A 27,552-nucleotide genomic window follows, 5' to 3' on the forward strand; every position below is an offset into this window, starting at 1 on the left:
CCACCTCGCAGGCCTGCGCTCCGCCGAGCCCGCGGGGGGACGGCAGCTGGGCCCCTTGCCCAGGGCGAGGCGGGCTCCCTCGGGACGCGCGGCGCTGGGCCTCAGGGTGTTAGGCTCAGGCTTCAGCCCCTCTACTGTGAAAACCTTGGGAAGGTCCCAGTTGCAGCACCTTTGGTGCCTAAAAGTTTATTAAATTCAAGCACAACAAAATCGAAGACTTTTGCCCCAGTTTTATTATATAAAACTATTTACACCAACAGGGTTTAAGGCAAAAAAAAAAAAAAAATTACTGATACAGATTTTTGTATAGAAACCCTGAAAACACTGATATGTCCTTCCTTCCACAACTCAGTAGACACAGACATTGTCAGAGACCTGCAGTGGCTTCAGATTTTCTACTTCATTCACTCAATCACTTTCCTGCAGACTGTCCATGTGCAGGCCCTGCACTCAGAGCACCGGTCTCATGGGGCAGACAGACGCCAGACAAAGCAAACGCACGACACACCAGGGAGTCCGGGTTACGGGGATGGGGGGTAGGTGGGCATGTCTCCAAGTTCTCCAGAGCTCCCGGGCACTGCTGTCGAGGCCACGCAGCTGAGGAAAGAGGCAGCTCTAGGTTGTATTTTTTAAATTTTTTGTAGGTCTGGCCAGATGCTGAAGTTTTGAACAGCACTGCTGATTTCTAACTGGATCTATACCTAAGCTTCCTGGCCCTGCAGTGGACCTGGGCCCCCCTGGATGGGCATGCACACGTGGGTGTGAGGGTGAACACGTGGGCTTAAGTGTGCACGGTGTGTTCACAGAGCTGTGCCACCATTTACACACATTAACCTACATTACGTGCCAACACAGCGTTAGTTGTGGCTACGACGACATAAACCTTCCACATAAATCCCTGGATTCTAGCCTCTCCCAGAACTCTCAACATTGCGATTTCGAGGCAGGTGACTGTGCTCCTACGCGCAGGGTGCTTCGGGAGAAACCCGCCAGCTTGCAGCAAGCACCGGGCCAAGCTGGCGCGGGCGGGGGAGGGGGGGCGCTGCAGTGGCCCGTCCCGAAGGCGGGCAGACACCAGGGGACGCTGTCTGCTGGTGCCGCCCAGGCGCCTGTGTCTCGAGAACTGCGGAGGGTCTTTAACTTGAAGCCGAGCTCCCACGCGTCTTAGGGACCTAACCGCACTGGGGTCTTAACTGTGATGTTGAGGCTTCCCTCTTTTGAGGGATGTGCTCCGAAGCAGCTTTCTGGTAAGCCCAGCGCCTGCGTGCTGGACAGGCCTCTGGCCTGGGGCACCACGGATGCCTGTGGTGATGGGGTCATGCATGTTCCCAACCTCCACCCTACAGAGGCCACTAAACGCCTCTGGTCAGAGATCAAAAGGTGAGCGTTCGGGTCACTGTGGGGATTCCCCAGCAGGGAACTCTCAGAGGGGGTCCCGGCCTCCCTCGTCCCGACACCTGCAGAAGCTTGGACTGAGGAGCGGCAGATGTGCCAAGGTCGTGGGGAGAGTCACGGCCCTGCCCGGGGGGAGCTGCTACCTGGGAAGACTCCTGGGTAAGAAGACTGGCCCTACGTCGTGCACACGCCCCAGCAGGCTCTAGGCAGCTTCATCTCCTTTGCCTGGTCCCTGCTGCCGCTGGTGACATTGACAATTTTGCCCTAGAATTTCCAGACTCTCTTCCTATGAAAGATCTCCATGAATACTCCCAAATGTCAAGCGTTATAAAGATAAGCTGTAGGTGCCTTTTAAAAGCATTACATAATTTTTACAATAGATGTTCCTCCCAGTTACATTTTCCCCTCTCCTGGATACTAAACAACTGGCACTGTACCTAGTATGTGCTGGCGGAGAGGGAGGGACAGTGCAGAGAAGCTGGCCTGGCACCAAGCGACACGGAGCAGCCATGAAGCAAACAGCCCCGCAGTGTGTCAGGAAGAGCAGTTTTCACTGCGGTCCCCTGCGTCCTTCCTTCTGAATTACTCCACTTGTTACCAGCAGAGTCTCCTGGTCCCAAGGCTCCTTCATACGCTGTTCCTAAACTCTACATGCTCCCCTACCTTAAAAACTCTGAGCAGCTTCTCTAATTAGTTTCCCTTTTCTCTATAACCTTAGTGACTGCAAATTCTCAGCAGCAGCTACTGTTCTAATGAGGTGTGAATCAGGAACTCACACTGCTTCGTAAAGATCACCTGGTTTTAAACCCGAACTGTGTAAGGACAGGCAACCGTGATGCAGAAGCCGGCATTCCTCGGGTGAATGGACAGAATCCTCTGAAAAATTTCAGTATCACATTTCTGGCATCTGTGGATGTTCTCTAAAAAATTTTTTGAAGTTGATTTTTAGAGAGAGAGGAAAGGACAGGGAGAGAGAGAAACATCCACGTGAGAGCGAAACATCGATCGGCTGCCTCCCGCACGCCCCCCACTGGGGATCAAGCCCGACTGGGGCACGTGGCCTGACTGTGGATCACACCAGTGACCTTCGGGCACAGGACAAAGCTCCAACCCACTGAGCCAGCGGCCGGGGCAGGGTGTTCTCCAGAGTAAGCTATTCTTTCAGAGGACTTCCCGGTGGCAGTGCTATTCGGCTTCTCTAAAGAACTGTCCTAGGGTCTGCTTCAGCATCAGAAGAAACGACCAAAGGTCCTGACCATCTCCTGAAAAATACGGCCCTGTCTCTGGGACTGGAGAACGAGTCACACACGCAGCCGCCAGCAGCACCGTGCAGCTCGAACGGACAGGAGCCCAGGCCGCCCCGAGCTCTCGCCACAGGGACGGCCCCTGGGCCGGGCCCAGCGACTGGCCGTTCAGGACACGGCAATGGGGAGGCGCGGGAGGGCTGTCCTGGTCCCCGGAGCTTCCTTCGTAAACAGGTGAAGCGCTCGCCCGTCCTCTGGGGGCCTGGGACCCGAGGGTGTTTCTTCTTTTCCAACAAGGGAGCATCCTGCGGGCGTCGCCGGGAGCAGCAGCGGCTCAGCTCGCAGCGCGTCGCGCGGCACTCAGAGCGCATCGGTCACCGTTTCCCGCCGCCCCAGCTCCTCGCTCGCGTGACTGCCGCTGTTCTCATCTTCATTGGAGTAGTTTCCCGAGTCCTGGCTGGTCTGGGAATTGTATATTTTGGGATCTTCACTGACTCGGCTGGCTTCTCCTATAGAGACAATGTCTACATTTTCGATTATAAAACATCTTTCAACTTGTTCCACAGAAGTGGAAAGCAGTAGATTCTTCAGTGGCTCTTCAGGGAAATACTAATTTAAAAAAAGAAAAGAATAGAAACAAATTACCTAAAATAATAGAAATCAGTTTTCCAGTTCTAACAGCTTTAGTTTCATATTAGAAAGTCCGCTGAGAGCATGTCACCTGCATGACCATGCTCAGAATAAAACCCTCGTTAGTGAGGCCACACGTATCTGGTATTGTTTTTGGTAGGTGTACGAAGGGGACCCAAGAAAGACGGGAGGTGCTATGGGGGCAGAGGCCGGAGAGGCCGGCCAGCCAGAGCCCTGGGACTGTGGACATTTCATTGTGAAATAATAAAAACTTTATATCCAACCCACAAAGATCCAGAAGCACAAATGATAAATGTTCCCTGTTCAACTAGGAATAGCTGTCACCAGCTGGTTTAAGTTCTTTAAATACCAGCTGTGAGTCTTAGAGTATATAGGGTGACGTTAAAAACTGAGGGACGTAAAGAGCGAAACAGGAACCAGGGGCCTGGCCTCTCCGGTTATCTCTGCCGCTCGCGGCTTCGTGGGAGGAACTACTGGGCCCCCTCGCAGCCGGGAGGGGCGCCGAGCTCACAGGGCTGCAAGTGCAAATGCACCCCAGCTCGGCGCGGTTCACCTGCCGTCTGTCCGGCTCCAGAGCCTGAGCTCTAACTGTGCTCTTGGAGCAGGCCCCCGGGCAGTCTAGGCTCCCATCTTCACCCTTTAGTGCGTTCATCAAATACCCTGACCTCACAGGAGCGTCCAAAACCCCGAACTGAGAGGGGCCGGGGAAGGACACTCCTGTTTTGCTATTTCGCTTTCCGTGAGTCCATCCACAGCACCCCGTGGAAGACAGTTTCTGCTCTGACGACAGCTTTTACTCTCCGTGAACGCGCAGACTTCTGAAACAGATGCTGCGGCGGCTGGACGGCCAGGAAACAGGCTGAGTACAAGCCTCACTCTTCCACGTTACCTCCCGTTCAACAGCCGCCCCGGAGTTAACTTACGGGAACTTGAAGGGAAGCACCTAAGTCCGTCTGTATTATGATTTTCTAAACAGCAAAAAATGTGACTATTCTCTTGAAATCAAATATAGTTCCCATTCGTTTTAAGGGAAACCCAGCCGTAGGCAAAGCGAAGGCACTGACCTCGTCGATGGTGGAAGGAGGTTTACTGGATGGGAAGCACACGTAGTTGACCAGTCTCATGAGGAGGATCACAGTGTAAACGACAAGAGGGACAGCGAGCACGGCGCCAATCACGGCTACCAGCCAGGTTCTGGGAGCATTTCCTGAAAACAAATACATGAGGCCTAGCGTCAAGTCACGTTCCGACACAAACGAGTCCAAAGCGCCGAGGGTTTGTGTAAAAGAAATACAGCCGCGTGAAGGAACCTATTAAATGATAAAAAAGCCTATTAAATAATAACCTCAGAAGCATCTCTGGTGGCACTGAGCCACAGCAGCCGTTGGGAATGGCGTTTGTCAGAGGCCCTGGTGACGGGTACAGTGTGACAAAGGTCCCCACAAGCTGTGTCGCTATGTGGCCGGCACAGGGACAGATGCTGGTAGCAAGGCACCTACAGGCTTACACCAGAAATGAAAACCCAGACAGGCTAAGCTATTCCCACGAAAAACCCAGTTTGCAGCAGGACTAACTGATTTCCACAGCACAACTATATTAAGGAGCATGGGAAAAATTTTATTTTATTTTTTTTAATATATCTGTATTGATTTGAGAGAGAGAGAGAGAGAGAGAGAAACATCAACGATGAGAGTCACTGATCGGCTGCCTCCTGCACGCCAACTGGGGATCGAGCCCGCAACCCGGGCCTGTGCCCTGACCGGGAATCGAACCCCGATCTCCTGGATCCCAGGTCGACGCTCAACCGCTGAGCCATGCCCGGCCGGGCGGAAAAAATTTTAAAGTCTCATTTAAGGCTAAAGGGTAATAATTACAGGACATTAATTACGTGGCTACTGGGTGGAATATAAAGCATTCGAAACACAGTGACCTGGAGTGTCAGGTGTTTTCTAAAACTGAGAGCCTGAGCTCGGAGGTCGCTTTTAACTCGGGGGGGTTCACGAAGAGCATCGTCTCCGCGTCTGTCTGCAGGGAGAATGGGGCCCTGGGCGGTTTCGATGAACTGAGCTGTTTTTAAACACATGCGGGACGGGTGCTGACCTGGGCCCGTCTCCTCGCACACGGGGCTGCTGAACACGCTGCGCCTGCTCCACGCGCTGTCCTCCAGGAGCGCTCGGGCCTTCACGCAGTACACGGTCAGCAGCTTCAGGTTCGGAATCAGGAAGTCGGCTCCGTTCTCTGTAATTGTCCTCTGGGAAATGCAAGTACACCACCGGTCAGCACTCGCGGAATCAGACGGGGGAGTCCGCTTTCTGAATTCCGTAGAACGTTCAGCCTGAGATTAGCCCCCCAAGCCCAGCCGCTGGAGGCTTAGGAAACGTAAGTTCGTCTCAGACAGCACATCACAGCCAAGTCAGAAGTTAAAGACGCTGCGGCCAAAAAGCATCACGACTGTTTTAAGGCAGCTCTGCCCCATCTCAGTGAGCACACGCGGGTCTGGTTTCGCTGCCGCTGCGTTACCCCTGCTCAGTGGCAGAAACGGCGACGGGCAGGGGCTCTGGCCTCAGCCCGCCTGTGTTTAGTCACGTGCGGCTCTGCGGCCTTTTCCGGGCCTGCGTCAGATGGGTGACCGTGAGGGCAGTTGCCGCTCCCGTCTGTAGCTGCCAGGCCCTGCCACCGCAGTGTGTTCCGAGACAGAACAGCGGGCAGTGCCAGAGCCCCCCGGCCCACACACATCCCCCTCCTCACCCGCGTGGGTCCCGTCTGGCCGCGGGCGTCCCGGCGGGGCTGTGGCTCAGGGTCAGGTCCGCGCTCGCGCTCCCTGCACCAGAGCCCCGTGGAGCGGGCCCTCCTTGGGCGGGCGGGAGACGCAGAGCCACGCTAAGCCAGGCGCACGCGCTTAGGGCCTTGCTCACCTCACATCCACACACACGCCACTGTCCGAAGCCCAGCCAGAGACATAGCGGCAAAAACTCCATCCCAAGTACTTGCCGGACAGTAATTTAATCGATCGTACTGTCTGGCGGGGTTGTTTTGAAGAATGATTGAGATAGTTCATATAAATTTCTCTTAGCACATAACTGATGTATAATACGTTTTCACTAAATATGAGCTGCTGTTACTATTGTAATTATTGATGAATTACCCAGCACAGGGTAGAATGGTAACTAAAAGCTACTGAATCTCTACCACTTGTCAAGCAACGTGCTAGGCATTATTTCATATTGCCTCATTTTAAATCTTATAAACACCCTCCCATAAACCTAACGACTATGACAACCCCACCTCGGAGAGGAGGAAACAGTCTCTGGGAGGTAACACACCTCGCCAAAGGCCAGACGATTTGGTCGCTTGAAACACAAATTTAGGGACAACTGAGAACTGACCATAATCTTTACTGGGCTAAATTATGCTATGGTTAGTGTGTTCAGGCAGTTAAAATGAAAGCAGCCACGTAATTAGAATTTTCTTAGATTTCCAACAGAAAATGAAGTTAAAGAATTTACCAACACAATGGCATTAACATTTTTAAAGGTTGAGTCGTTGCTTGTAATTCCACAGGAAAAAGCGACCCAGGGATAATGTGGATTGCCTGATGTGGATGATCTCTGCCAGTGTTTCTGAATTTCAGTGTTTAAGCCAGTGCTTGTGAACCCCTTTTCAATACTGCCCTCACAAAGAGCCTTTTCAGATGATGTTTTCTGGCCCATCCCCATGCTGGAGCTGAACAGGGAGGGCTGAGACTCTGCGGGGAGCACACCTTTCCCCCAGAGGCCACACACCATTGTCAGAGCTCAGATTCTTCTGGCCCCTAACAACCAGTTTTTGCCCCTTTGAGGTGCCCGGCCCCAGGGGGTATCTGGCATGTCTGGAGGTATTCTCGGTCGGCACACCGGGATGGAGCTCTGGTACCCAGAGGGTAGAGGCGGAGACGTTGCCGCGCATCCCACGAGGTGGAGGACAGCTCCCGCAACAGAGGTCCAATCCACAGTAACAGTGCCGAGAAACAGCGGCTTAGGTGGCTACAGGAAATCATGTTAAAAACGCAAATTCCTGCCCTGGCCGGCCGGGCAGCTCAGTTGGTTAGAGCGTCATTCCACTGTGACAAGGTTGTGAGTTCGATCTCTGGTCAGGGCACATAGAAGAATGAATCCATGTTTCTCTCTCTCTCTCTCTTCCTCTCTCTCCAAAACGTCAATTAAAATAACAAAACAAACTGGAATTCCTGAGTTCTACCCGCAGAGATTGTGACTGAGCAGGAATGGGCTCAGGGCTCTGAATTTTGAAAACCACCTGGGCCCCGATGCAGGTGAATTATAACTGCCGTGCAAAACATGGAAAAATGCCAATGTTTTTCATATTGTAAACACATGAATTAATCACAGTCTTTACTTTTTATTTTGAGAGGACTTTTATTAAAGCTGGGGACAGTGAAACAGGGAGGGCCTAGGATAGAAGCAGCGACGGGAAGGCCGAGGCAGGGCGGCTCTGGCCCTCTAGAAACGTTACAGGAAAGACACGAGCCGAGGAGGGGCTGCTGTTGGCGCACGGGGAAGTCTGACTTTTCTCTAAAAGGGGCCTAGGGGACGGTCGGGGGTCAGCCCGGACACGCTGCAGCTGCTCCCTGGCTGCAGGTCTCGCGGGGCCCCTAGGGGGTCGGGAGATGCGCCTGTGGGGAAGGAGACGAAGGCAATGGCGCGGGCGTGCTTTTGGGGGGACGGCGTGTCCACCTCGTCTTAAAGTCTACAAGTTTTCCAGCTTTTTTTTTTTTAACCCAATTATAACTCTAAATTAGAAAATTACACTGGTCTTTTTACCTCCACATCTGATGTGTTTTCCCAAAAACTAACTTCGTAAGTCAGCGGGTAGTGCTGGAAGGCGGACCGGTCCTGGGCGCCCAGGTGGACGCGCAGCGCGTTGCCGCCCGCGGGCTTCAGGGTCACGACCGGAGGGGGGATGACAGCTAGAAAGACGCGCAGAGGCAGGGCGTTAACTCAGGGACGGGGGCGGCTCCGCGCCAGGCTGAGGGCCACGACCTCAAGTGAAAACGGCCGGCTTACTTAGCCTTTCAACGTCAAATTTCTCCTCCTCAGACCAGTAGGACGTGCTGTTTCCATGGGACGCTCGCACGCGGACGAAGTAAATTCCTTTTGAGTGAAGACTTCGCGGGAGAACACACTGGGTCCTTGTCACATGTTCACAGTCCTGTATTTGTGCCCATTTTTCTGAATAGCCACCAGGTATCTTTTTTAAATAGGCACTTTTAACACCAAAAAAAAAAAAAAAAAAAAGTTTTACTTTTAAAATTCCAAACACATTGATTTAATAAACATTTTTATTGAGTCCCTGTAACAGGCCAGACATTCTGTTAGGGGCTAGGCTGTGAAGATAAACAGCCCCCCGGGAAATGGCACGACGTGGGCAAGGGCTTGTCCCCACGGGAGATGCAGGTGGTGTGCGGAGCTGGCTCGGACCTGTGCTGGAACAACTGCAATTTCCAGGGATGCTGCGAGCCAGCTGCTAAACATGGCTGTCGTTAAAAATTAAATTCTATAAACTTGCAAATAAATAAATTGTATAAAAAAGAACAGTAACAAATACTCAAAACTCAGCTTGTCTTATTTTACTTATTGCAGGCAGATGTGGGAATACTGCGCCATGGGAGCCATCGGGCATCCCTTCCCGAGTCCACGCTCAGGGACGTCACGTTAGGCGACAGTGGCCGTGGTGGGAGCGTGTGGACCATGAAGACTCGCAAACACCACCAACATGGCCTCCTGACAGGAGGCACTGAAAGACAGCAGACGGTGTTTTTAAGCTGCTAAGTTTGTGGCAGTTTGTTATAGAGCAAGAGGAAACTAACCCCTCTCCTTACCCCACCTCACCGCCCGTGGCTTCAATCCGAGCTCCCCCAGGGCTGCAGCCCTGCCCAGGGCGCCCTCCTCTGTCCACTCCATGCATCCGAGTCTCCCACCCTGCAGGCCAGGCTGTGCCCCTACTTGACTAGTCTCCGCTCAACCACCCACAACACCGTTCTTCCCAGCTTCCTTCAATTCCCACTGGAGTAATCGCCAAGAGGTTTGCCAAAACCACTGAAATGATAAAGGAAACGGGGAGCCACCTTGAGCGCACCGGCCACAGGGCCTGGGCTGAGGTCATTTTGAGCCTCACAGAGGAACGAGCTCTGAGGGAAGGTCAGGGTCTGAGCCCAGCATTCCAGCCGAGGAGATAACACCCGAAACCAGAATCACGGCTCTTCTTCAAGAAGAAGAACCGGTAAGGACACTACATGTCATCAGAACACCCCCGCCTTACAACAGGTGAAGACACGGAGGCCCGGAGAGGTTACAGGACCAGCTCTGTGTCATCGGCTGTCCCAGCAGAGCCGGAGCTGGAGTGAAATGCCCCGTTTCCAACAATCGCGGCTGCTCTCACGGGCCGGCAGGCGCCACAGCAGGGGGAAGCAGCCCGAGGCCCTGGCCGCTAAATACACTGTGCGCGGGGAACAGACACACGGGACAGAACTCACCTCAGCAACTGGGCTTGGAAAGTCACGTCTTCGCGTGTGTAATGCCACGTAAGGACAAAGTCCTGACCTTTCAAAGCGACTTGCACGTTTTCTGGAAAAGGCAGTTTATTTTCAACTGGAAGACAGAACACACAAAAAAGCATACGTATTACTCTCGTGAGGCAAGACTGTGGCAAGAACGCTTAGCTGCACCGGCAAGACCAAGGCCGCGCTGTGACGATGCGGCTCAGCCAGCCACGCTGCATCCACGTGTGCAGGGCGCCACGCGATGCAGCCACTTGGAACACAGGAGACCCGGGTGCACAAGCCGACATACGAGGTCCTCCACACGACGGCGGAAATGAAGGGCTGCAAACGCTATCTAGCAGGATCCTATTTTTAGAATTGAAAACACCAAACAGGACAAAGGCAAGTCTGTGTTCACGCGGATACGAGCCCAGCAACGCTGCTCCCCGACGAACGGAATCGGGGAAGGAGGCAGGAGAGAAAAACCTCCCTTCATACCCTTCCCAATGGTTTAACTTAGTAAACAAAGCATATTTCCCTGGCTGGTGTGGCTCAGTGGTTAGAGCGGACTGAAGGGTCCTGGGTTGGATTCTGGCCAAGGGCATGTACCTCAGTTGCAGGCTTTCCTAGGCCCTGGTCGGGGTGCATGCAGGAGGCAACCAATCGACGTGTCTCCCTTACGTCCATGTCCCTCCCTCCCTCTCTCTCTGAAAAGCAACAGAAAGAACATCCTCAGGTGAAGGTTAAAAAGCAAAAAAAGCCACAACAAAAATAAACAAAGGATGCTACTATAATTAAGATAAACACACCTAAGCTCCTACTCTTGATATCATGGGCAAGATGTGACTGATTAAATAAACCCACCGGATGTTTTCATGTTTCAACACTTCACCTATAAAGGTATAGTTTTTGGAAGACTAACTGTTCTTCCAGCAACGACCTCCCCCTTTTTGTGGATTCTGAACAGCTTTTTTGCTTACGTAAGTGCTTTCGTTTTAGTATCGACTAAACCATCATATAAACTTCGGCGACTACGGGAAAACGCCACAGTGAACAGATCGCCAGGGGCGTGCTCAGGTGTGGCCTCTGGACACACCCCCACCTGTGGTGTTCACGCAGTGCACGGGGCTGAAGGTCGCTGCGTTCCTCTGCAGGGGCAGGCCCGCCTTAACTTTCACACAGTACGTCGTCTCTGGTGAGAGTCTGTAGATTTTAAAACTGGGATAAACAGTTTCATTCCTCATCTGTAATAAAAAACAGAAGTCTGCTCTTTAGAGGGGCACACAGCCACGTTTCAGGATTAACGCGTGTCATTTTCTTCCCACGTCAAACACAGACGAAGACCACGCTCACCTGCACCCCTGACGGGCTCCTCCAGCTGACCACGCTGTACACAAAGCTCAGAACGTCCTGTTCCCACATGATGCTGTCTTTTGCTCCGGGAGGAGAGATGTTTATTATTATTGCCTTGTCTTCAGCTTCTAAATGGACTTTTGGAGGACCAATCTGAGCTGTGAAAATCAAAACATTTACTGTGTATCTTCACTAACACAATGCCGCACACTCCACAAATAATTCTGACTGCTCAGCCTGTGCCTGACAGGGTGAGACGGACCATCCCTCGTGAGATCACTCTCCTGGGGGGCACGGCAGGCCCTCTGCAAACATACACGTGTGTGTCAGGCGTGCTACGAGGAAACATGAAGTTCATGAAGGGCCAGAGAATGAGCGAGAGCTGTCTGAGCGAAGTCAGTCAGGGAAGCCTCGAGAGCCGGAGCTGAGACCCGACTGGAACGAGGGAGCCAGTCACGCGGCTCTCCCGGGGGAAAGTGTGTCCCAGGCTGGGGTGCTCGGGTGCGAGGCCCCTACAGTGGGCAGGTGCTCACCAGGTTCGAGAGACAGGAGGGCCTCGAGTGATGGGGGCGGACGGACCATGAGGTCAGAGAGGTGGCTTGCGGCCAGGTCCTAAGGAACCTGAGGTCGGCGACTGGAGGAGTGAGTACCATGAGGGCACCCCGGTCAAGGCCTGAGGAAGCGCGAAGGCAAGCAGCAGCTATGGCAGGAAGCAGTCCAATGACAAATGACAGTGGCCCAGGGAAGGTGAGCAGAGGGAGTGAACGTGGCATCGGAACCAGGATCCGCTCTGAAAGTGAACGCTCAGAATCTGTTGACCAACTGAATGAAAGATGTCAGGAAAAGAGAAGTCGAGGAGGACTCCAAGGCTCTTGCCATGAGCAAAGAAGTAGGTGGCGCCATTAACAGGGACGGACAAAACCACAGCCAAGCCAGTTTTGAGGGGGAAGATCGGAGATGACTTTGGACATCCGAGTAGAGAGGCTGACCACAGAACTGGTGGCACAAGCCTAGGGTGCAGGGAAGGAACAGGGCGGGAGACTGCACTCTGGGCGGTGACAGCCGCCGCTGACCGCGGGGCGAGTGCAGATGAGGCCGACGCCTGGGCCCTGAGAGTCCAGCACTGGAGGGTCTGGGTGAGCAGGCGCCCCAGCGAGAGCAGCGCCCTCGAGATGCAGAGGCGAGGGCTTCCAGGAAAGGGAGCCGTGAGCACAGCGACGCCACAGAAGGACGGACCCGGAGGGGACTGGGAACCCACTTGGCATCGTGGAGGTCACTGGTGACCTCGAAGAGTGGTTTTAGCGCAGTGATGAGGAACGAAGCCCGAACGCAGAGGGCGAAGAGGGTGAGGGAGAAGCAGAGAGGTGCAGGGAGCCCTGGGCGTTTCGCACAGCGCGGGGGCTCTCAGACGTTCCGCTCTCAGGCTCCCTTTAAAGAAACTGAGGGTCCCAAGGAGCTTTTCTTTACATGGGTTATGTCTTTCAATACTTAGCGTATTAAATATTAAAACTGGTAAAAATTTAAAATATTTCTTAATTAAAAATGATAAAACCACTATGACAAATATTTGTTATAAAAAATAACTGTTTTTCCCCAAACCAACCAACCAACCACTTAGCGAGAACAGCGCTGTTTCACACTGCGTTCAGATCTCCTTAACGTCGGCTAACTAGGGGAGGGCAAAAAATGTATCTCACGCCGCCTCCTGCCGTCAGTCACCAAACCATACACCAGGCAGCGCCTGAAAGGTGCCAGCGGGCACTCACGAGAACGCAATGAAAAAGGCGAGGAAGCCTCCCCGAGTGTTATGCGACTGCTACGAGGGGACAGGCCTCCTGAGAGGGTCCCGCGACCAGGCCTGGAGCAGCAGACTGCAGGGAAAGCAGAGGAGTCGGGCCAGGGGAGAGGAAGGGGACAGGCCGGAGTGAAGCTCTGCTTTAAGAGGGGGGCTGCTGGCCACGCGGTGGGCGGCCTGGGAGGGCGCTGTCTGGCGACATTTAACGAAGGACAGGGCGCGACCCGCCCGCAGCGCCTCACCTCGCTCAAACGGGATGAAGGGCTCCAGCTCGCGCCACGGGGAGGTGCTGTGTCCCTCTTCCGCTCTTACTCGCAGTTTGATTTGCTCATAGACGTTCATCTCGAGTGCAGAGAAGTCGCACTCGGTACCAGTAACGTGCTGACACCCAGGCAGTTCCGTCCAGTTATCCACCGTCCCAGGTCTGAGTGAGGAAGCAAGTGAACAGCTGAGCAAACGGAAAACACAGACGAGCCGGCCGCGCTCTGCTCGCGAACAGAGGCCTGGGGGCCCCGTTACCAACGCTGCGGGGCCACTTTACCCAGTTACTTCTGCCCGGGGCACTGGCCTGCTCACGTGTTGTGTAACATCCCACTTCTTCAATGCATTTCTCACCTTGATAATGCCAAGTTATTATCACGGAAGGCATGAATTCTGACATGGTTACTCTGTAATACGGTTCTATAATCTTGTGGGGGGTTGCCTTAGGATTTCAAAGAAGCAAAGAAAGAATTACCCACAAGGTAAAAGTGGACTTTGTTAAAAATAGCCGTGTGACTTCTGGCCAACCACTCTGTATTTCTGGATCTCCTGTTCCTTACTGAGAACCTGGGGACTGGAGCTGGTGGTCCCTTCTGGTCTCCTCCTCTGAGCAGGTCCGTTGGCCGTAAGACCTCAGAACCAATACGGCCTGAGAATCTCCTCCGCCCTCCTCAAAACCCAGACACCCCCTGCCTGCTGATCCCTGCACTGTTTCTATCACATTGCTAGAAACAAAGAACTTAAAGTAACATTCACTAATAAATTCCTCACAGTGGATGTAGTCAACCGAAAAGGGTAAGTGATTAATATCAGATTCTTCCAACGCATGAAGAAATCAATTGTCGCCAGTGCCTCAAACAGAAAGAACCTGTTGCTACAGAGGCGGAGGGAGGCTGAGTGCAGGTGAGGGCAGAAAACAAACATGCGATTTCAAAACGCTTGCCTCGTAAGCCCCGCCTCCCTGAACGCAGGGAAACTATGCTCTGAGAGGCATCTTTGTCACGCTGAATGCACAGCTCTAGCATTAGCTGATTTTTTGGGTGGTATTGTAGACTTCATTTTAAAGATGCTTTATGACAACAGAAACTAGGGGTGATATCCAAATCATTTCAGAGCTGACCAAATTCAAGTCTACCTTATTTTTCAAAAAGGAAACCGTTTTAAAAATTACCAGAAATACACACTAGCGTTATTCCTGGCCGGTTACCTCCTCCACTTGACCTACCTGAGCTCTAAGTCTAGAGCTGGTGTTGATGATACCGTAATTCAACATCAACATTCCTGAGGCGCTCCTCTGCAGGAGGCAGCAACCAGTGTTTTACTCTCACATCAATGTTCTTCTCTCTTCCCCCTCCCCAAAAATCAATTAAAAAATTTTTTTAAAAATGTACTAAAGCTGTGAGATTACTAATCTCCGTTTTATTGACCACCAACTGGAGAAGGAGCAGAGTGGCCTGGGTGAAGGGCGGATTCTGGTCCGGGAGGCCCTACGCCTGGGTCTTCATCGCCAATCACCTGCTCTTTCTTGGGCAGGGAGCAGGTCAGCCGACAGGCCAACACCCAGAGCAAAACACTGCGCTTCCTGAGCTCTGATTCCTCAGGTCCCTGCGATGCTCCAGCTCAGACCCGGGCTTCTAGTCAAAGGAGCGATGCCCCCGGAACAGAGGAGGAGTGGCTGTGGACTGACCTCCTGCCACCACCATCCCCCAAACCCCGTTCGCATCAGTGCCCAAAGGTGAATTCGACTAAGTCTCTATTTGCAGAAACGAAGTTATAAATATTATGTAGACATGAAATTTCTTTAAAAAGTGAAAAAAACAAAATGCTTCACAAATCTGAAAAGAAATGATGAGGTTAAAATGATAAAAGCTCCTCCGGTGATGCCGGCGGGTCAGTGAGCAGAGCTGCGTACATTTGGTAATCTGCTGAGAAGGTCACGCTCCCAGCGGAGGCGAGGCTCCCATTCCACCTCAGCGTGAAGGTCTCATCCACGATGTCGACGTCTACATCTTGCGGAGGTTTCAGGCGTGTTCTCCCTGGTAAAGGTGCCAGAAAAGAAAAGTTACAGATACACACACACATATATATATTTTAATTCTCAGCCAAGAATATTTTTTTCCATTGATTTTTGGAGAGAGTGGGAGGGAGGGAGGAGGGGAAGAAAAAGAGAGAGAGAGACAGACAGACAGACAGACATCGATTGGTTGCCTCCTGCACTCACCCTGATCAGGGCTGGGGATCGAACCTGTGACCTGCAGGCCAACGCTCTAACCCCTGAGGCAAGCTGGCCAGGGCATACTACAGATATTTAAAAAAATGTCAGTCTTCCCTTCACATCACTGATTAAAGCATGAATACATTTACATATAACAAAGTTAGGTGTATAAAAAAATCTAAGAACACCTAGTGACTGCTCTCAGGACAGGCAGGCTGCTAGTTATTTACATCTCTGCATCTCGGAAAAGACTGAGTTTTTTTAATCTATGAAAAGTGTTATATGTCAATTATGTCCCAATAAAGGTGGGAAAACAAAGGGGGGAAAAGTAGGCATTGTCTTTTAATTGAAAAAAGTATTCTCTGCATAAAAACAGAATCTTTGGACTGGAAGTCACACTGACGTAAAGGATACAGGGTTCAACTGTTCAACAGCCTCCAGTTGGTTTCACATTCTACGTTCAGAGACAGACACTACATGCTTCCTACACCCTGACAGAGAACTGAGCAGATGCGATTGCAAAGCTGACAGCTCGTCGCAGGAAGTGAATAATCCCTGCACAAAATCGAGAGACAGAGGCACGAATGATTACTATGTCAGCCAGGCCCTACGGGAACTGGAAAATCAAGTCTGGTTTAAGGACTTCCGTCTAGAGGTCTGCTTTCTCTCTTCCACCATCTTTCCCTCCTGGCAACTGCAATCGCATTTCTCCTCTTTTCTGACCACCCAAATCCTGCACGACCCAGCTCAAGTCTGACGGCTTCTAGAAAACCTTCCTCAAGCACCGCAGCTCCTGCTGACCTTGAGGCGCCAGCACAGCTCGCTTCCACACCGCAGCGACGAAAAATTAGGAAGGCACCGCCTGTCAGCCAGCGGGCTCTCAGAGCTGGGTGAATAAAGTGCCTTTTTAAAAACTGCTTCTTTGTGTTAAACACAAATCTCCAAGGGGCTGTAAGTGCCTGAAGGGCGGGGTCAGGGTAGCTGCCCGTTAATCTGCACCTTTCCGCGTTCTTAGCATAATGCCGGGCTCGCAGGAACTTCCTCAATATCCCTAAGGTGCGGTTTTTCACTGAGATAAACTATTTTTAAACGACCAGCTTTTAAATTTATTTCTGGTTCCTACAATATTCTAGCCTTGACTGCCGCTTCAGGGGAAGCACCTTACCTCCCTGCAGAATTTTCCAACCACAAGGGTCGCTGTGTAGAACACTTTCTGTACTGGGACTGCTTCCTCTGCGTTCCAGCTGGAGATACTATGGTACGGAGTCAAAAGGGGGGACACTGGAGAAAACATCTGATTTTTTTTTTTTTTTAACTTGGGGAGGTACTCACTGAGTGTCCCCCCCTCTATTTTCTGTTTCACACTCATATTCTCCGAGACTTCATCCACGAACAGAGTCAGCCCCCTGTCTCACTCCTCTAAACTTACTTCCCACCCTACTGGTTGGAATTTCATAGATTCCATGCAACTAAAGGGTGGTGACCGGGTTTACAGAGGTTAACAAAAGATCTGACGACATTTGTAGTATCCAGTCTGGAAAATTCTAATTCTACAATTCTGAGCCTTGAGACAGGATGAGAAAATCTGACGGGTGCAACCAGGGATTCCCTTGGGGATGCAATCCTTCTGCTAAAGGAAGGACACCCTGGAGTGAGAGGCATCCGGGCTATATGAGAGATCAACAGCGAACTGACACACGGACAGAGACTTGGAAATGGAATTATTAGCCAGAATTTTAGATTTCACAGATTTTGTTCTATTAACATTAGCAATATCCTTTAGATAATAGTTTATTTCACCCTTTTAGCATGGAAACTATATAAATGGGCGCTTACACCCAATCCTTTAGCTATACAACTGGTTGCTTCCAACCTTTCACATTTCACATCGACAATCTGGCACAGTAAGTCCGACGTATATCCAAACCACATACATCCATACAAACACAAATCTCCTCCCGTATTTTGGATAGTTTTCTTTGGCTAGGGCCCCAGCTGGGCATTCACTAGGTTAAAAGTATGAATACTTGAAAGAGCAACACTGTGATCTCAAGTTAGGGTTAATGTTTCATTTACTTTCGATGGTTAGTATTCCTTTGGGGGGGGGCGGGTAAGTAGGTTAATTGAAAGGTGGGCTCTGAGGCCAGATTTCCAGGGTCTGACTTCACACAGCCACTGGCCAGCTGTTCCGGCCTCAGGCCAGCTACCTAACCTCTCAGCTACCTAACCTCTCAGCTACCTAACCTCTCAGCGCCTTTGTTTGCTCAACTGTCTAATGAGGATACGGGTCCCAGTGGCTATTTTGAAAGCTAAAGGAAGTTCATACCTTTAAAATACCAAGAGCAGTGCCTGGCACATAGTTAGGAGCGCAATAAAACCACATTACAGATCTCAGTGCACATCCCCCTCGAATGTTAATTTTACGTGAAAGCTGGAGAACTTCTTGCATTAAAGCAAACACGAGCTGAATGCAAATTTCCATGAACCAACCCAAGGCTTCGAAGGAATCGCGGGGGCTGCGCCGAGACCCCGCCGCCGCCTCGCGCCGCCCCCGCCCCCACGCCCGCGGCAGGCCCTGCGCAGTCGGGCGCCGGGGCCACGCGGGGCGCGGTCCTCGCGCGGGCAGCCAGGCGGCCGAGCTCCGCGGAGGCCCCGGGACCCGCGCGCCGCAGCCGCCCCGCCCAGCGAGTCCCGCAGGAAGGACGGCAGAAAGCCGCGCGGGGCTCCGCCTCGGGGTCACGTCGTTTTCGACCTTAGGAACCTCGCGGCAGGGAGCCCGTGACCCTCGCCCCGGCCCGCGTGGGAAGCGCCGTTTTCTAAGCGAAGGGGAAGGTCCCGGGAGCAGCGCGCGGCTCCGCCGGCGCCCGACTTCCCACAGGGACGCGCCCCACCCGCGGGCCCTCGACAGCAGGACGCGCGGGGGAGAGGGCGCGCGTGGGGGAGCGGCCGGGGGGGGGGGGCCGGGAAAGCGGCCGGACGGAGCTTCGCCACCGCGCTCTCAGTGTCACTTTCCAGCCCGTCGGTCGGTTTCCACCCGAGCGCTGTGGCTGCGGGTGACCAGGGGTCTCCCAGGAGGGCGTCTGTCCCGCACCGACCACCTCCCGGGGCCGTGGCTTCCCGCGCCGCCGCCGCCCACCCCGGAACCCGCGCGGGGACCCCTCGTCTCTCACCTGCGGCTGCGGGCAACACCCACGGCGCCCCGGCGACCAGGACCAGTGTCGTCACAACCAGCGGGGCGAACATCCTCCGCCGCCGGTGGCTGGCCTCGCCATTCACCCGCCGGAGCGCTCCTGGCAGCGCGGGGCCGCGGCCGCCGTTGTGAGCTCCGGGCGCAGGCCGCGCCCCAGCCCCGCCCCCTGCGCCCCAGCCCCGCCCCCTGCGCCCCAGCACCTCCGCCTGCGCCCCAGCACCGCCGCCTGCGCCCCGCACCGCCCGCTCCCAGCGCTCGCCCCGCCCCGGCCCCCGCCCTCCGCCCCTCGTTCTCGCCCCGCGCCCGCGCTCGTCCCCCCACCCCCGCGCTCGCCCCACCCCTCGCGCTCCTCCGGGGCCCCCCGCTGCGATTCTACCGCGAGGGCCGGTGCCCGGGGCGTGGCCGGCGCGCCAGGGAAAGCGTTGGGCCGCCCGCCCCTCCCCGCGCCCCCGCTTTCCGGGCAGTGACGTCCCCCTCGGGCCACCCTCTTTCCCCGGAAACCCGCGCCTCGCGGGAGCCTGCGATTCTCGCAGCTACGCGACGCGTTGCCAGTGCGCCTGCGCAGGCCTCGGGGCCTGGAGTCACGGGGTGTCCCCGCCGAGCCCCGCCCTGCTCCGGGAATCGGGCGGGCGGGCGGTGTTGGGGCGCCCAGGGGCGGGAGAGGCCGGGCGGTGCCCCGCGCGGAGCGTGCCAGCCCAGGGCGGCGGTTCAGACCGTCGAGCGCTGGTTTTCGGGGCGGCCTGGCGGCGGACGGGCGGGCTGGAGGGAATCGGGGGGCCCGGGCCTGGGCACCCCGACCCTCATCAGTAACGACTTGAGTCCGCCATTCAGATGGGGGGTCATGTACCTTTGTAGATTGTGGGCGTTATGGAAATAAGCGAGACGGAACACGAGCGACGGGAGGGAAATCAGGGTCAGGCGCTTGGCGGTTCACAACCGCTCGTCGTCAATCACCTGGCGACGCGGGCGCCGGCGGACAGGCGGCCGAGCGCCTCGTATCGTATCGCGGGGTGACCCACGTGCCGTGACATTCGCCCACTTGAAGGGAACAGGGGTTTCTAGTAAATGGACCCGGTTACAAACTGGATTAGCTCTGGGGTCCGGCGATCCCAGGGTTCGACTCTGAGTGTGTCCGTGCTTTGTTTTAGCTTCGTCGTGGATGGAAAGTTACCCCCGGAGAACATGTACATCCAAAGGGAAGAAGGGAATTCCTGCTGGCAGTTACTAAGTCAGACTCATGAAAAGATCTGACTTACGGTTTTTATTAAAATTCCATCTCCTGCTGTCCAAGAGTTGGTCTGGCAAACCAGCCGGAACGGGTTACATTTTTACACTTAGGACAATGGGCCCCAAACCAACGGAAACATTTCACTTGAAAGGTTGACTATGTTGCCCTCCCTCCTCCCCCCTCCACACACGCGCTTCTGTGGACCGCTAGAGACAGTGTGTTTGGCAACAAAAATCGCATCCAAATGGAAATATCCCCAAATATACTTACAGATGCAAGAGTTATATCTAGCTTGTAACTATATCGTTGCTTTAGATTTTCACTGGCTCACAATGAAACCAGTTTTAGAAACCACCGCTCTGCAAGCTCCCAGAAGAGTGAGTCTACTTCTCTGGGCCGAGGCTGGTGGGGGGGAGCAGGGACACCAGCTGAGCAGCAGCCCAGCGGAGCAAACTCGGAGGCTGCACGCACCCCAGTTTTGGGGTGCTCGGCGAGGGACCTGAGCGGCCCTGCTCTGGGGTCTCCGCTGTGGCCTCTCTCCCGGGTGCTTTATCACCTTCATTCTCTCATCCCAGCAGGCAGGCAATTAATGCAAAAGAGAAATAAAGTCAGCAGTCTGGTGTGGAGGAGTCTGGACTTGGGCAGGTGGCCTGGGGTGCGTGCTCAAGCGGAGACCAGGAGTGCAAGTGGGAGGGAGCCAGGAAAAGAAAAGGGGAGAGGAATTTCCAGCAAAGGGGGCATCCTACGGGAAGGCCGGTATTCAGGGTAGCTGGGGGACGGGTGAGACCTGTTGTACTCGGGGAGGGATCTGGCTGTAAGTGATAGCGGGGAGGACAGCCATGCCCCGGCCCAACTGGTGACTGTCCCTGGAACAGCCCTGGGCTGCCGGTCAAGAGCGTGAGTTCTGCAGAGGACTTGACCTGGGCTGCTACCCCAGGGGCCTTGGGCTAGTTCTTTAATCCCGTTTCCTAATGGAGACCGTAAGAGTACGGACATCATAGGGCGGTGATGAGGGTCACGTTAACTAATGCGTGTAAAGAGTTTAGCTCAGTGTCTGGCTTATGGTATTCAATAAATATTGGCTATTTTTACCCCTGACCACGGTGGTCATTGTTTTTCAGCTTCCGAAAGGCTCAGGTTGAAGATTCAGTTCTGCCAGAGAAAACCTGAAGGATCACGTGGCCCCAGTGATTAGAATCATCCTCCGACCTCGGCGGGGCTGAAATCTAAAACCCGCACTTTCTGAAAATCTCGGCCCCACCGCTCACTGCAGCGGGTGCTCTGCCACCAGCTCCTACTTTCTGCAGAATTCAGGCAGCGCACAGGTCAGACCTCAGCCTCCCCCACCACGACCTCAGTCACAGGCAGCCATTCCTTCCTGCCTCCCTTTTAATATTAGGAAGACGCCCTTCCTTCAGTGGGAAGATAACCTCTCCACCTGGTTCTGTAAGCAGCCCCTCTAGGGATGGCCTCCCACTGAGTATTTTTTTCCTTCCCGTGACTTCTTCTCTCTCTGGCTCCTCCTCAGCAGTGAAACATTCTCAGGTCTCTTCCACCTGTTGCTATGTCATCAAATTTGCTGACCTTGATCTTCTATCAACTCTGCTGTTAAACCCAATTCAGTATATTTTTTCATCTCAGACATTGTAGTTTTCATCTCTCGGATTTTCAATGGGATCCTTTTAAAAAATATATTTCATGTCTCTAACATACCAATGCTTTTCCCTACCTTCTTGGACATAGAAAATGTGATTTTAGCCTAGCTGGTGTGCTTAGTGGTTGAGCACCAACTTAGGATCCAGGCGATCAGGGTTCGATTTCCGGTCAGGGCACGTGCCTTGGTTTAGGGCTCTATCCCCAGCGGGGGGCTTGCAGGAGGCAGCTGATCAATGACTCTTCTCTCATCATTGATGTTTCTATCTCTCTCTCCCTCTCCCTTCCTCTCTCTGAAATCAATAAAGGCATATTACAAAGAAAATGTGATTTTTATTAACTGTGTTAATGTCCCAACCTATCGTTTTCTATTATCTCATCCCTTGTTTCTATTAATTTACTTTTCCTCTAGGGATGGGTTGTATTTTCCCGCCTCTCTGCATGGACTCTTTGATCGCGTGCCAGACACTGTGCCTTTGACGTTGCTGAGTGCTCGAAACGTCTGAATCCCTGTAAATACGGTCAAGTTTTGTTCTGAGATGCAGTTAAGTTACATGGAGAGAGTTTGGCCCTTTTGAGGCTGGCTTTTGTTAGACGGGGCCAGACAAATATTTCATGTGGGGCTAAATTCGCCCCACTTTTGAGGTAATGTCCTTGTGATTCTCCGTGAATTAGGAGATTTTCCACTCTGGCTGGTGAACTCTTCCCACCCTGTATAAGCCCCAGGGACTGATCCTTCCTGTGTGTGTGTGTGTGTGTGTGTGTGTGTGTGTGTGTGTGTGTTTCTTTCTCCGGCCTCGAGTTTCCTTACAACCAATGCTCCAATCGGCATTCAGCCAGATGCTCCGGGGGACCCTCTGTGGATCTCCAGGCCTCGCTCTCCGGCCGTCCTGCGCCCCCAGGACGCCAGCTGCCGCACCCCTTCTGGACTCCCCGTTCCCCTCCCCTCCCGCAGGGCTCTGGGTTCCCCCGTCTGTGCCCAGGCCTGGCGCTTTTCTCCCGGAAGGCGGGTTGGGCAGTCCTAGATCTTATCTCATTTTTCTCAGGATCCCTGCCCTGATATTTAACAACAGATAATACGTATTATGTCGTAGCTAATATATTACATATAAATATTCTGCCAGAAGAAGGTGTCCATGATGGACTGTCTTTAGATCCTTTCTCCACTTTTCCTGCCTTCTCCTTATTAGTGGAAAGCTGTGGTTCCTCGATTGACCCCTTGATGTCTCTCAGTCTGTCCTCTCTTGTTTTTCTCTTTGTATTTTTGCCCCCGATTATGAAGAATTTACTTGACCTTTAATGAAATTTTTATTTCTGAAATTACGTGTTCAATTTTCAGAAGCGCCTTCTTATTCCGGTCGCTCCCATTTTACGAAGCATCGTTTTAAAGATGCACTAACGTCTCAGCCCTTTAGGGCTCTGTCCCTGTGTGACGGTCCCTTCTTTTCAACATTCTTTCCTTCAAGCGTAAACTCCGTCTGTCTCCTCGTCCGTGTTTCCCTTGCATGCTGCTAGCGTTCCTCTCTGCCCCGTCAACTTCAGGTGCCCATCATATTTAAAAGATCAAAGGTTTTGTGTGTGTTTTTTAAATTTGATTTCAAAAAGCATCTAAAATGATTCTGGAGCATCGTAGCCGATGCCTTACTTAGCAGAACAAGCTGTCCTGGGTTGAAGGTCATGAACCCACCAGAGCACGCTCCTCTCCGAGCCGCCGAGACCACAGGATCCTGAGGGAGGCCCCCCCCACCCCCCGTCTCATCGCGCTTTGATCACTGGCCGCCTCGGGAATCAGCCAAAACAGAATCCCACCCTCAGCAGGACCGAGGCGTCGTTTCCCTGCCCCGAGACGTGGACCTTACGGGCTGGCCTTGCGTGTGCTGACGCTCTCGGCGGTCCGCCCGGGCCGTCAGGATCCCCTTTCTTCTCCGTGTACACCTGCACCTCCGTGCGGAGACGCAGGGCCTTAGGAATGATATGGGGGGCGATGGAAACCCGGCTCCCTTGCTTGGCCGGGGTATTTCTGAGGAATGTGCCCTACGCCCCTCTGAGCTGCTCCGTGGTGTGGAGGTGACTCACCCGCCTTGATATCTGTCTTATCGGGCATATTTCCTCCCTTGTAGCGTCTCCCCTCTGCTCTGGAGCTGTCCCTGCCCCTCCCAGAAAAGCTACACGCTCTCGTATCACCTCAGGCCTCCTGCTGGGAGAGAACCCAGCGAAGACAGATGGTAAAGGGGCCGAAAGCCGATACCCTTCCCACGGCCCCTCGCACCCAGAGCTCCACTCTCCTCTCTCCGGACGTTCGCTGAGAGAGTGGCTATGAGGGTAATTTCCACTCCCGCGCTTCCTCTAATGGCTTTGATCCCTTTGCAGGAGGAACCGAGACACCAGAATGGGACAGATTTGTTTTTAGGCCGTTAAACCACAATGGACGCAGCCTGCGAGGCCAGCTAGTGTGTGTGGGTCCAGCCGTCATAAACCAGCTCTCCTGCAGGTGCCAGGGTTTCATATCCATGCATCTCCACCGCAAGTCAGGGTACGTTCTTACTTCTGCAAAAGTAGAAAGTCCCAATAACAGAAATTGGCACATTTTGTACTCACTTGTCAAAGGGGAGTGGTTCTCGAACTTGTGTGTATCAGAGGGCTTGTTAAAACAGATTAAAAACAGGCTTCACCCCTAGAGCTTCTGATCCAGGGTCGGGGTGGGACCAGAGAGTTTGCGTTTCTCGGAACTTTCCTGTAACTCTTGGACAAGGCGATCACTCTTACCAGCCAGCTCAGATGATTCTGTCTTACAGCCTGTCTTCCTTCTATGGAATCCCCTGATAGGACCTATGTGGATCCACATGATTGTATTGTATCTGGTAGACTGTCAGTTACTTACTATGTACCAGATTCTAAATATTTAGAATTTTTTACTGATACAGTTACCCTCAGGCTAGCTTATTCCATGTTAGCAGTTCTCTCACCCCAGTAAAATATTAACGTACTTCACTTAGATTTATTTATCTATTTATTTATTTACTTCATTCGGTTTTAAACACAATTAGCAATGTCATTTTTTCCCAGTGCAACAATGAACATACAGCGCAAATACAGTGCCGTTTCTGTCAAAAGTAAGGGGGGTTCCAATCTTTCAGGACACTCCACACACGCACAGTGATAACGCTTTGAAGGCAAAACACCCATTTCTCCCGTGACTCTGAGAACAAGGTCCCCTGAGGAGCCTGTGGGCCGGGAAATGGAAAATGGATGGCAGCGTGGGGCAGAGAGAGGAGGGAAGACCTCAGTGCGAGGCCATGGCAGAGGGGGCAGCCAGGAGGGCCCCTGCAGAGCCTCACTGCACGTGGAGGAGACCCAGGGGGTCCAGGCAGGCGGGAAAGGGTGAGCCGGGGGGCAGGGGGGCAGGGGGGCAGGAGGGCAGGGGGGCAGCGGGGCAGGGGGGCAGGAGGGCAGGAGGGCAGGGGGGCAGGGGGACAGCGGGGCAGCGGGGCAGGGGGCAGCGGGGCAGGGGGGCAGGAGGGCAGGAGACCAGGGGGGCAGGAGGCAGGGGGGCAGGAGGGCAGGGGGGCAGGAGGGCAGGGGGACAGCGGGGCAGGGGGGCAGCGGGGCAGGAGCAGGTGCTGGAGAGAGGCGCTGGGAGGAGGGGTGAGGGCCGTGAGAGGCGCTCCCCGAGTGGCGGCAGCAAAGGTGCAGGGTAGCCCCCTAAACGTGTCCAGACGTCGGGGAAGCAGACCTTGTCCGTGGATCTGCATCAGGAACCGGGCCTCGGTTCCTCTGAGAGGCTCGCGGCCGCCGGGGGGCGCTGGAGAGCAGGGCGCCGGGGCGGAGCCGGAGGCGGGGCGGGGCTGCTGAGCGTGCGCTGCGCGTGCCACCTGCCACGTCGCCTTTATTACACGTCCCTGTAGGTTCGCTAAGAGTTCCGAGGAAGGAACACGTAGACTCGGGGAAAATGTGATGCATCTGATGACAGGTAGGTGAGGCGTTTGTTCCGGGAAACGGGATTTGCCTGATACGTCGCCGACGGGCACACGGGTGATGTGCGGCCACCGCAATAACCGAGGCCGCGTGGTGTGTGAGTTCAATTCACCACCGCAGTGGACGGGCTTTTGTTTGCCAATCTGGCCCCCCCCCAAAAAAGTATGATTCTGATTCATGCGCCCCAGACGGCGGCCGCGTTGGCTGCTGTCATTTTTTTATGGGACAGTCCAAGGGAAGAGAGGTCAGCGCCCCCAACTGGACAGCCGGGTGTCGCGTGCTTTCAGCATCCTTGGGGCTCGGGGTGAAAATCGCCGCTCCACACGACGGGTGTCGGGTGGTCTGGATACTCGACTGGCTCGGGGAACCAGGGGTTAACTGGAGGTCTGATGGGCACTGACTGGACACCTCAAAAGTTCAAGTTCCCAGACTAGTTAAAACAAGAAGAGAACCTTTCCTTCACGCCTCAGCCCTCCCGGGGTTAGCATCTAGCAGCTCGCCGACGGCGACTCCGTTTTACCTGTTTCACGCCGTCACTCTGTTCCTCGGGCCCCGCCGTGGGCCAGGCCCGGGCGCAGCCTGCGAAGGAGCCCATCTGCCCGGTTCCCGAGCCGCCTCCGCCCCTGGCCCTCACTCTGGCCCCTGTCCCGCGGCCGCCCTGCTTCTCGGGTGGCCGGGGGGCTGCCCCGCCGTCCGGCCTTGGACGCGGGCTCCTGCCGCCCGGCCCTTACTGCGCTCGTCTCCGCTTTGATTTGCGAGAAGCCCGCCTGTCCTTCCCCAGCTGACCCGGCTCTTTGGTGGCGAAGCCAGAGAACAGTAACAGAGCAGTTCTGCTTCCTTTTGGTTTTCCTTTCACAAAACATCCTCTACCCGGAGCACAGGGCCCCCCTGAGCGACCTGGTAAAATGTTTAACATCCATCTGCCCTAGTTTTCTAACCTGTAGCATGGAAGGTGGTAAAAAGGACACCCATCCTGAAGACAATTAAGGGTTAAATGGGGCAAGGACCTAAACTGACATCTGATTAGGGGGAAAGAGTTCTGTGGAAAGTAACCTCATAGGGTGATCTGATCATACATTTCTAACCGGGCGGGTCATGCTGGGCAGTCGCTCCCCAGGCCACTTCTAGATGCCCATCTCCAGATCACTGACGCCTGACTGGTGACCATACTGGACCATCCCATCCTCGGACTAAAGGTGCAGGACTGACAGTTCTCCAGGCCCAGAGAAGCAACAGCTGACCTCAGGACCAGCTGCGCTGGATAATGACCCCTGCCCTGGTGCCGACCAGTCGATCAGTGGAGGCCACAACCCTGGAAGGACACTTAAACTGCTTAATATTCTATTAAGATCTTCCTCTGGAATCCCCCCTAAAATCTCCACCCTTAAAAGCCTTAGGGCGGAGAACCCAGTGTGCTTTTCCTCCCGGAAGGGCGGCGAGCACACCAACCAGTGCCTTTCCCTTCCCCCTCCCCTCCCATCCCCCCAGGTACCTTACCATCACCTTCCTCACTCCCACGCTCCAAGGGCCCTTCCTTTGCCTCTATAACTTGTTTTCTTAAGCCCATTTCTTCTACAAATTACTCCTTTCACCTCTGCGATTTTACAAATAAATGTTCCCTTCTAGTTTGGTTCTTGGCTCTGAATTCATTCCCAGCCAGAACTCCAGTACCGAGGTTGCTGGACCCAGGTGTGGTCTGACCCCAACGGTCTAACACCTGTCACCATTCCCTCTGCCTGCTACAAATCCACTGGATTCAGTTCTCGGGAATCTTCTCCTTCCCTTCCCAACTTTTTTTTTTTTTTAAATATATCTTTATTGATTTCAGAGAGAGGAAAGGGGAGGGAGAGAGAGAGAGAGACAGAAACATCAATGATGAGAGAGTCATTGATCAAGCCCGCAACCCGGGCATGTGCCCTGACCGGGAATCGAACCCCGATCTCCTGGATCCTAGGTCGATGCTCAACCGCTGAGCCACGCCCAGCCGGGCTTTCCCAACTATCTTATTTCCTAGCCAGCCTGGGCACAGATCCTCCAGCCTACCCCCCCCCCCCAGC

General features: G+C 53.8%; 1 protein-coding gene across 1 annotated transcript; it reads right to left on the bottom strand.

Annotated features, from left to right (window-relative positions):
* Positions 1 to 210: 210 nt before the first annotated feature.
* On the bottom strand, positions 211 to 18,808 carry IFNAR1 (interferon alpha and beta receptor subunit 1). The gene is made up of 11 exons (XM_081137955.1): positions 18,620 to 18,808; positions 15,147 to 15,270; positions 13,216 to 13,397; positions 11,179 to 11,336; positions 10,928 to 11,069; positions 9,820 to 9,934; positions 8,351 to 8,550; positions 8,108 to 8,253; positions 5,391 to 5,541; positions 4,355 to 4,497; positions 211 to 3,248 (listed from the first exon to the last, which is right to left on the bottom strand). Exons 1-11 carry the CDS (start codon positions 18,690 to 18,692, stop codon positions 3,000 to 3,002), a joined length of 1,683 nt encoding a protein of 560 aa, XP_080994081.1. The 5' UTR covers positions 18,693 to 18,808; the 3' UTR covers positions 211 to 2,999.
* Between the last annotated feature and the right edge of the window lie 8,744 nt (positions 18,809 to 27,552).

This window comes from Miniopterus schreibersii, assembly GCF_964146895.1.
Source record: "Miniopterus schreibersii genome assembly, chromosome: 5".
Taxonomy (NCBI): domain Eukaryota; kingdom Metazoa; phylum Chordata; class Mammalia; order Chiroptera; family Miniopteridae; genus Miniopterus; species Miniopterus schreibersii.

Excerpts from the sequence above, each read along its gene's own strand:
- IFNAR1 (XM_081137955.1), bottom strand. The coding sequence starts at position 18,692 with ATGTTCGCCCCGCTGGTTGTGACGACACTGGTCCTGGTCGCCGGGGCG. Across the intron at positions 15,271-18,619 it reads GGTGTTGCCCGCAGCCGCAG|GGAGAACACGCCTGAAACCT; the intron begins GTGAGAGACGAG and ends CACCTTTACCAG. Across the intron at positions 8,254-8,350 it reads ATTTGACGTTGAAAGGCTAA|CTGTCATCCCCCCTCCGGTC; the intron begins GTAAGCCGGCCG and ends GCGTCTTTCTAG.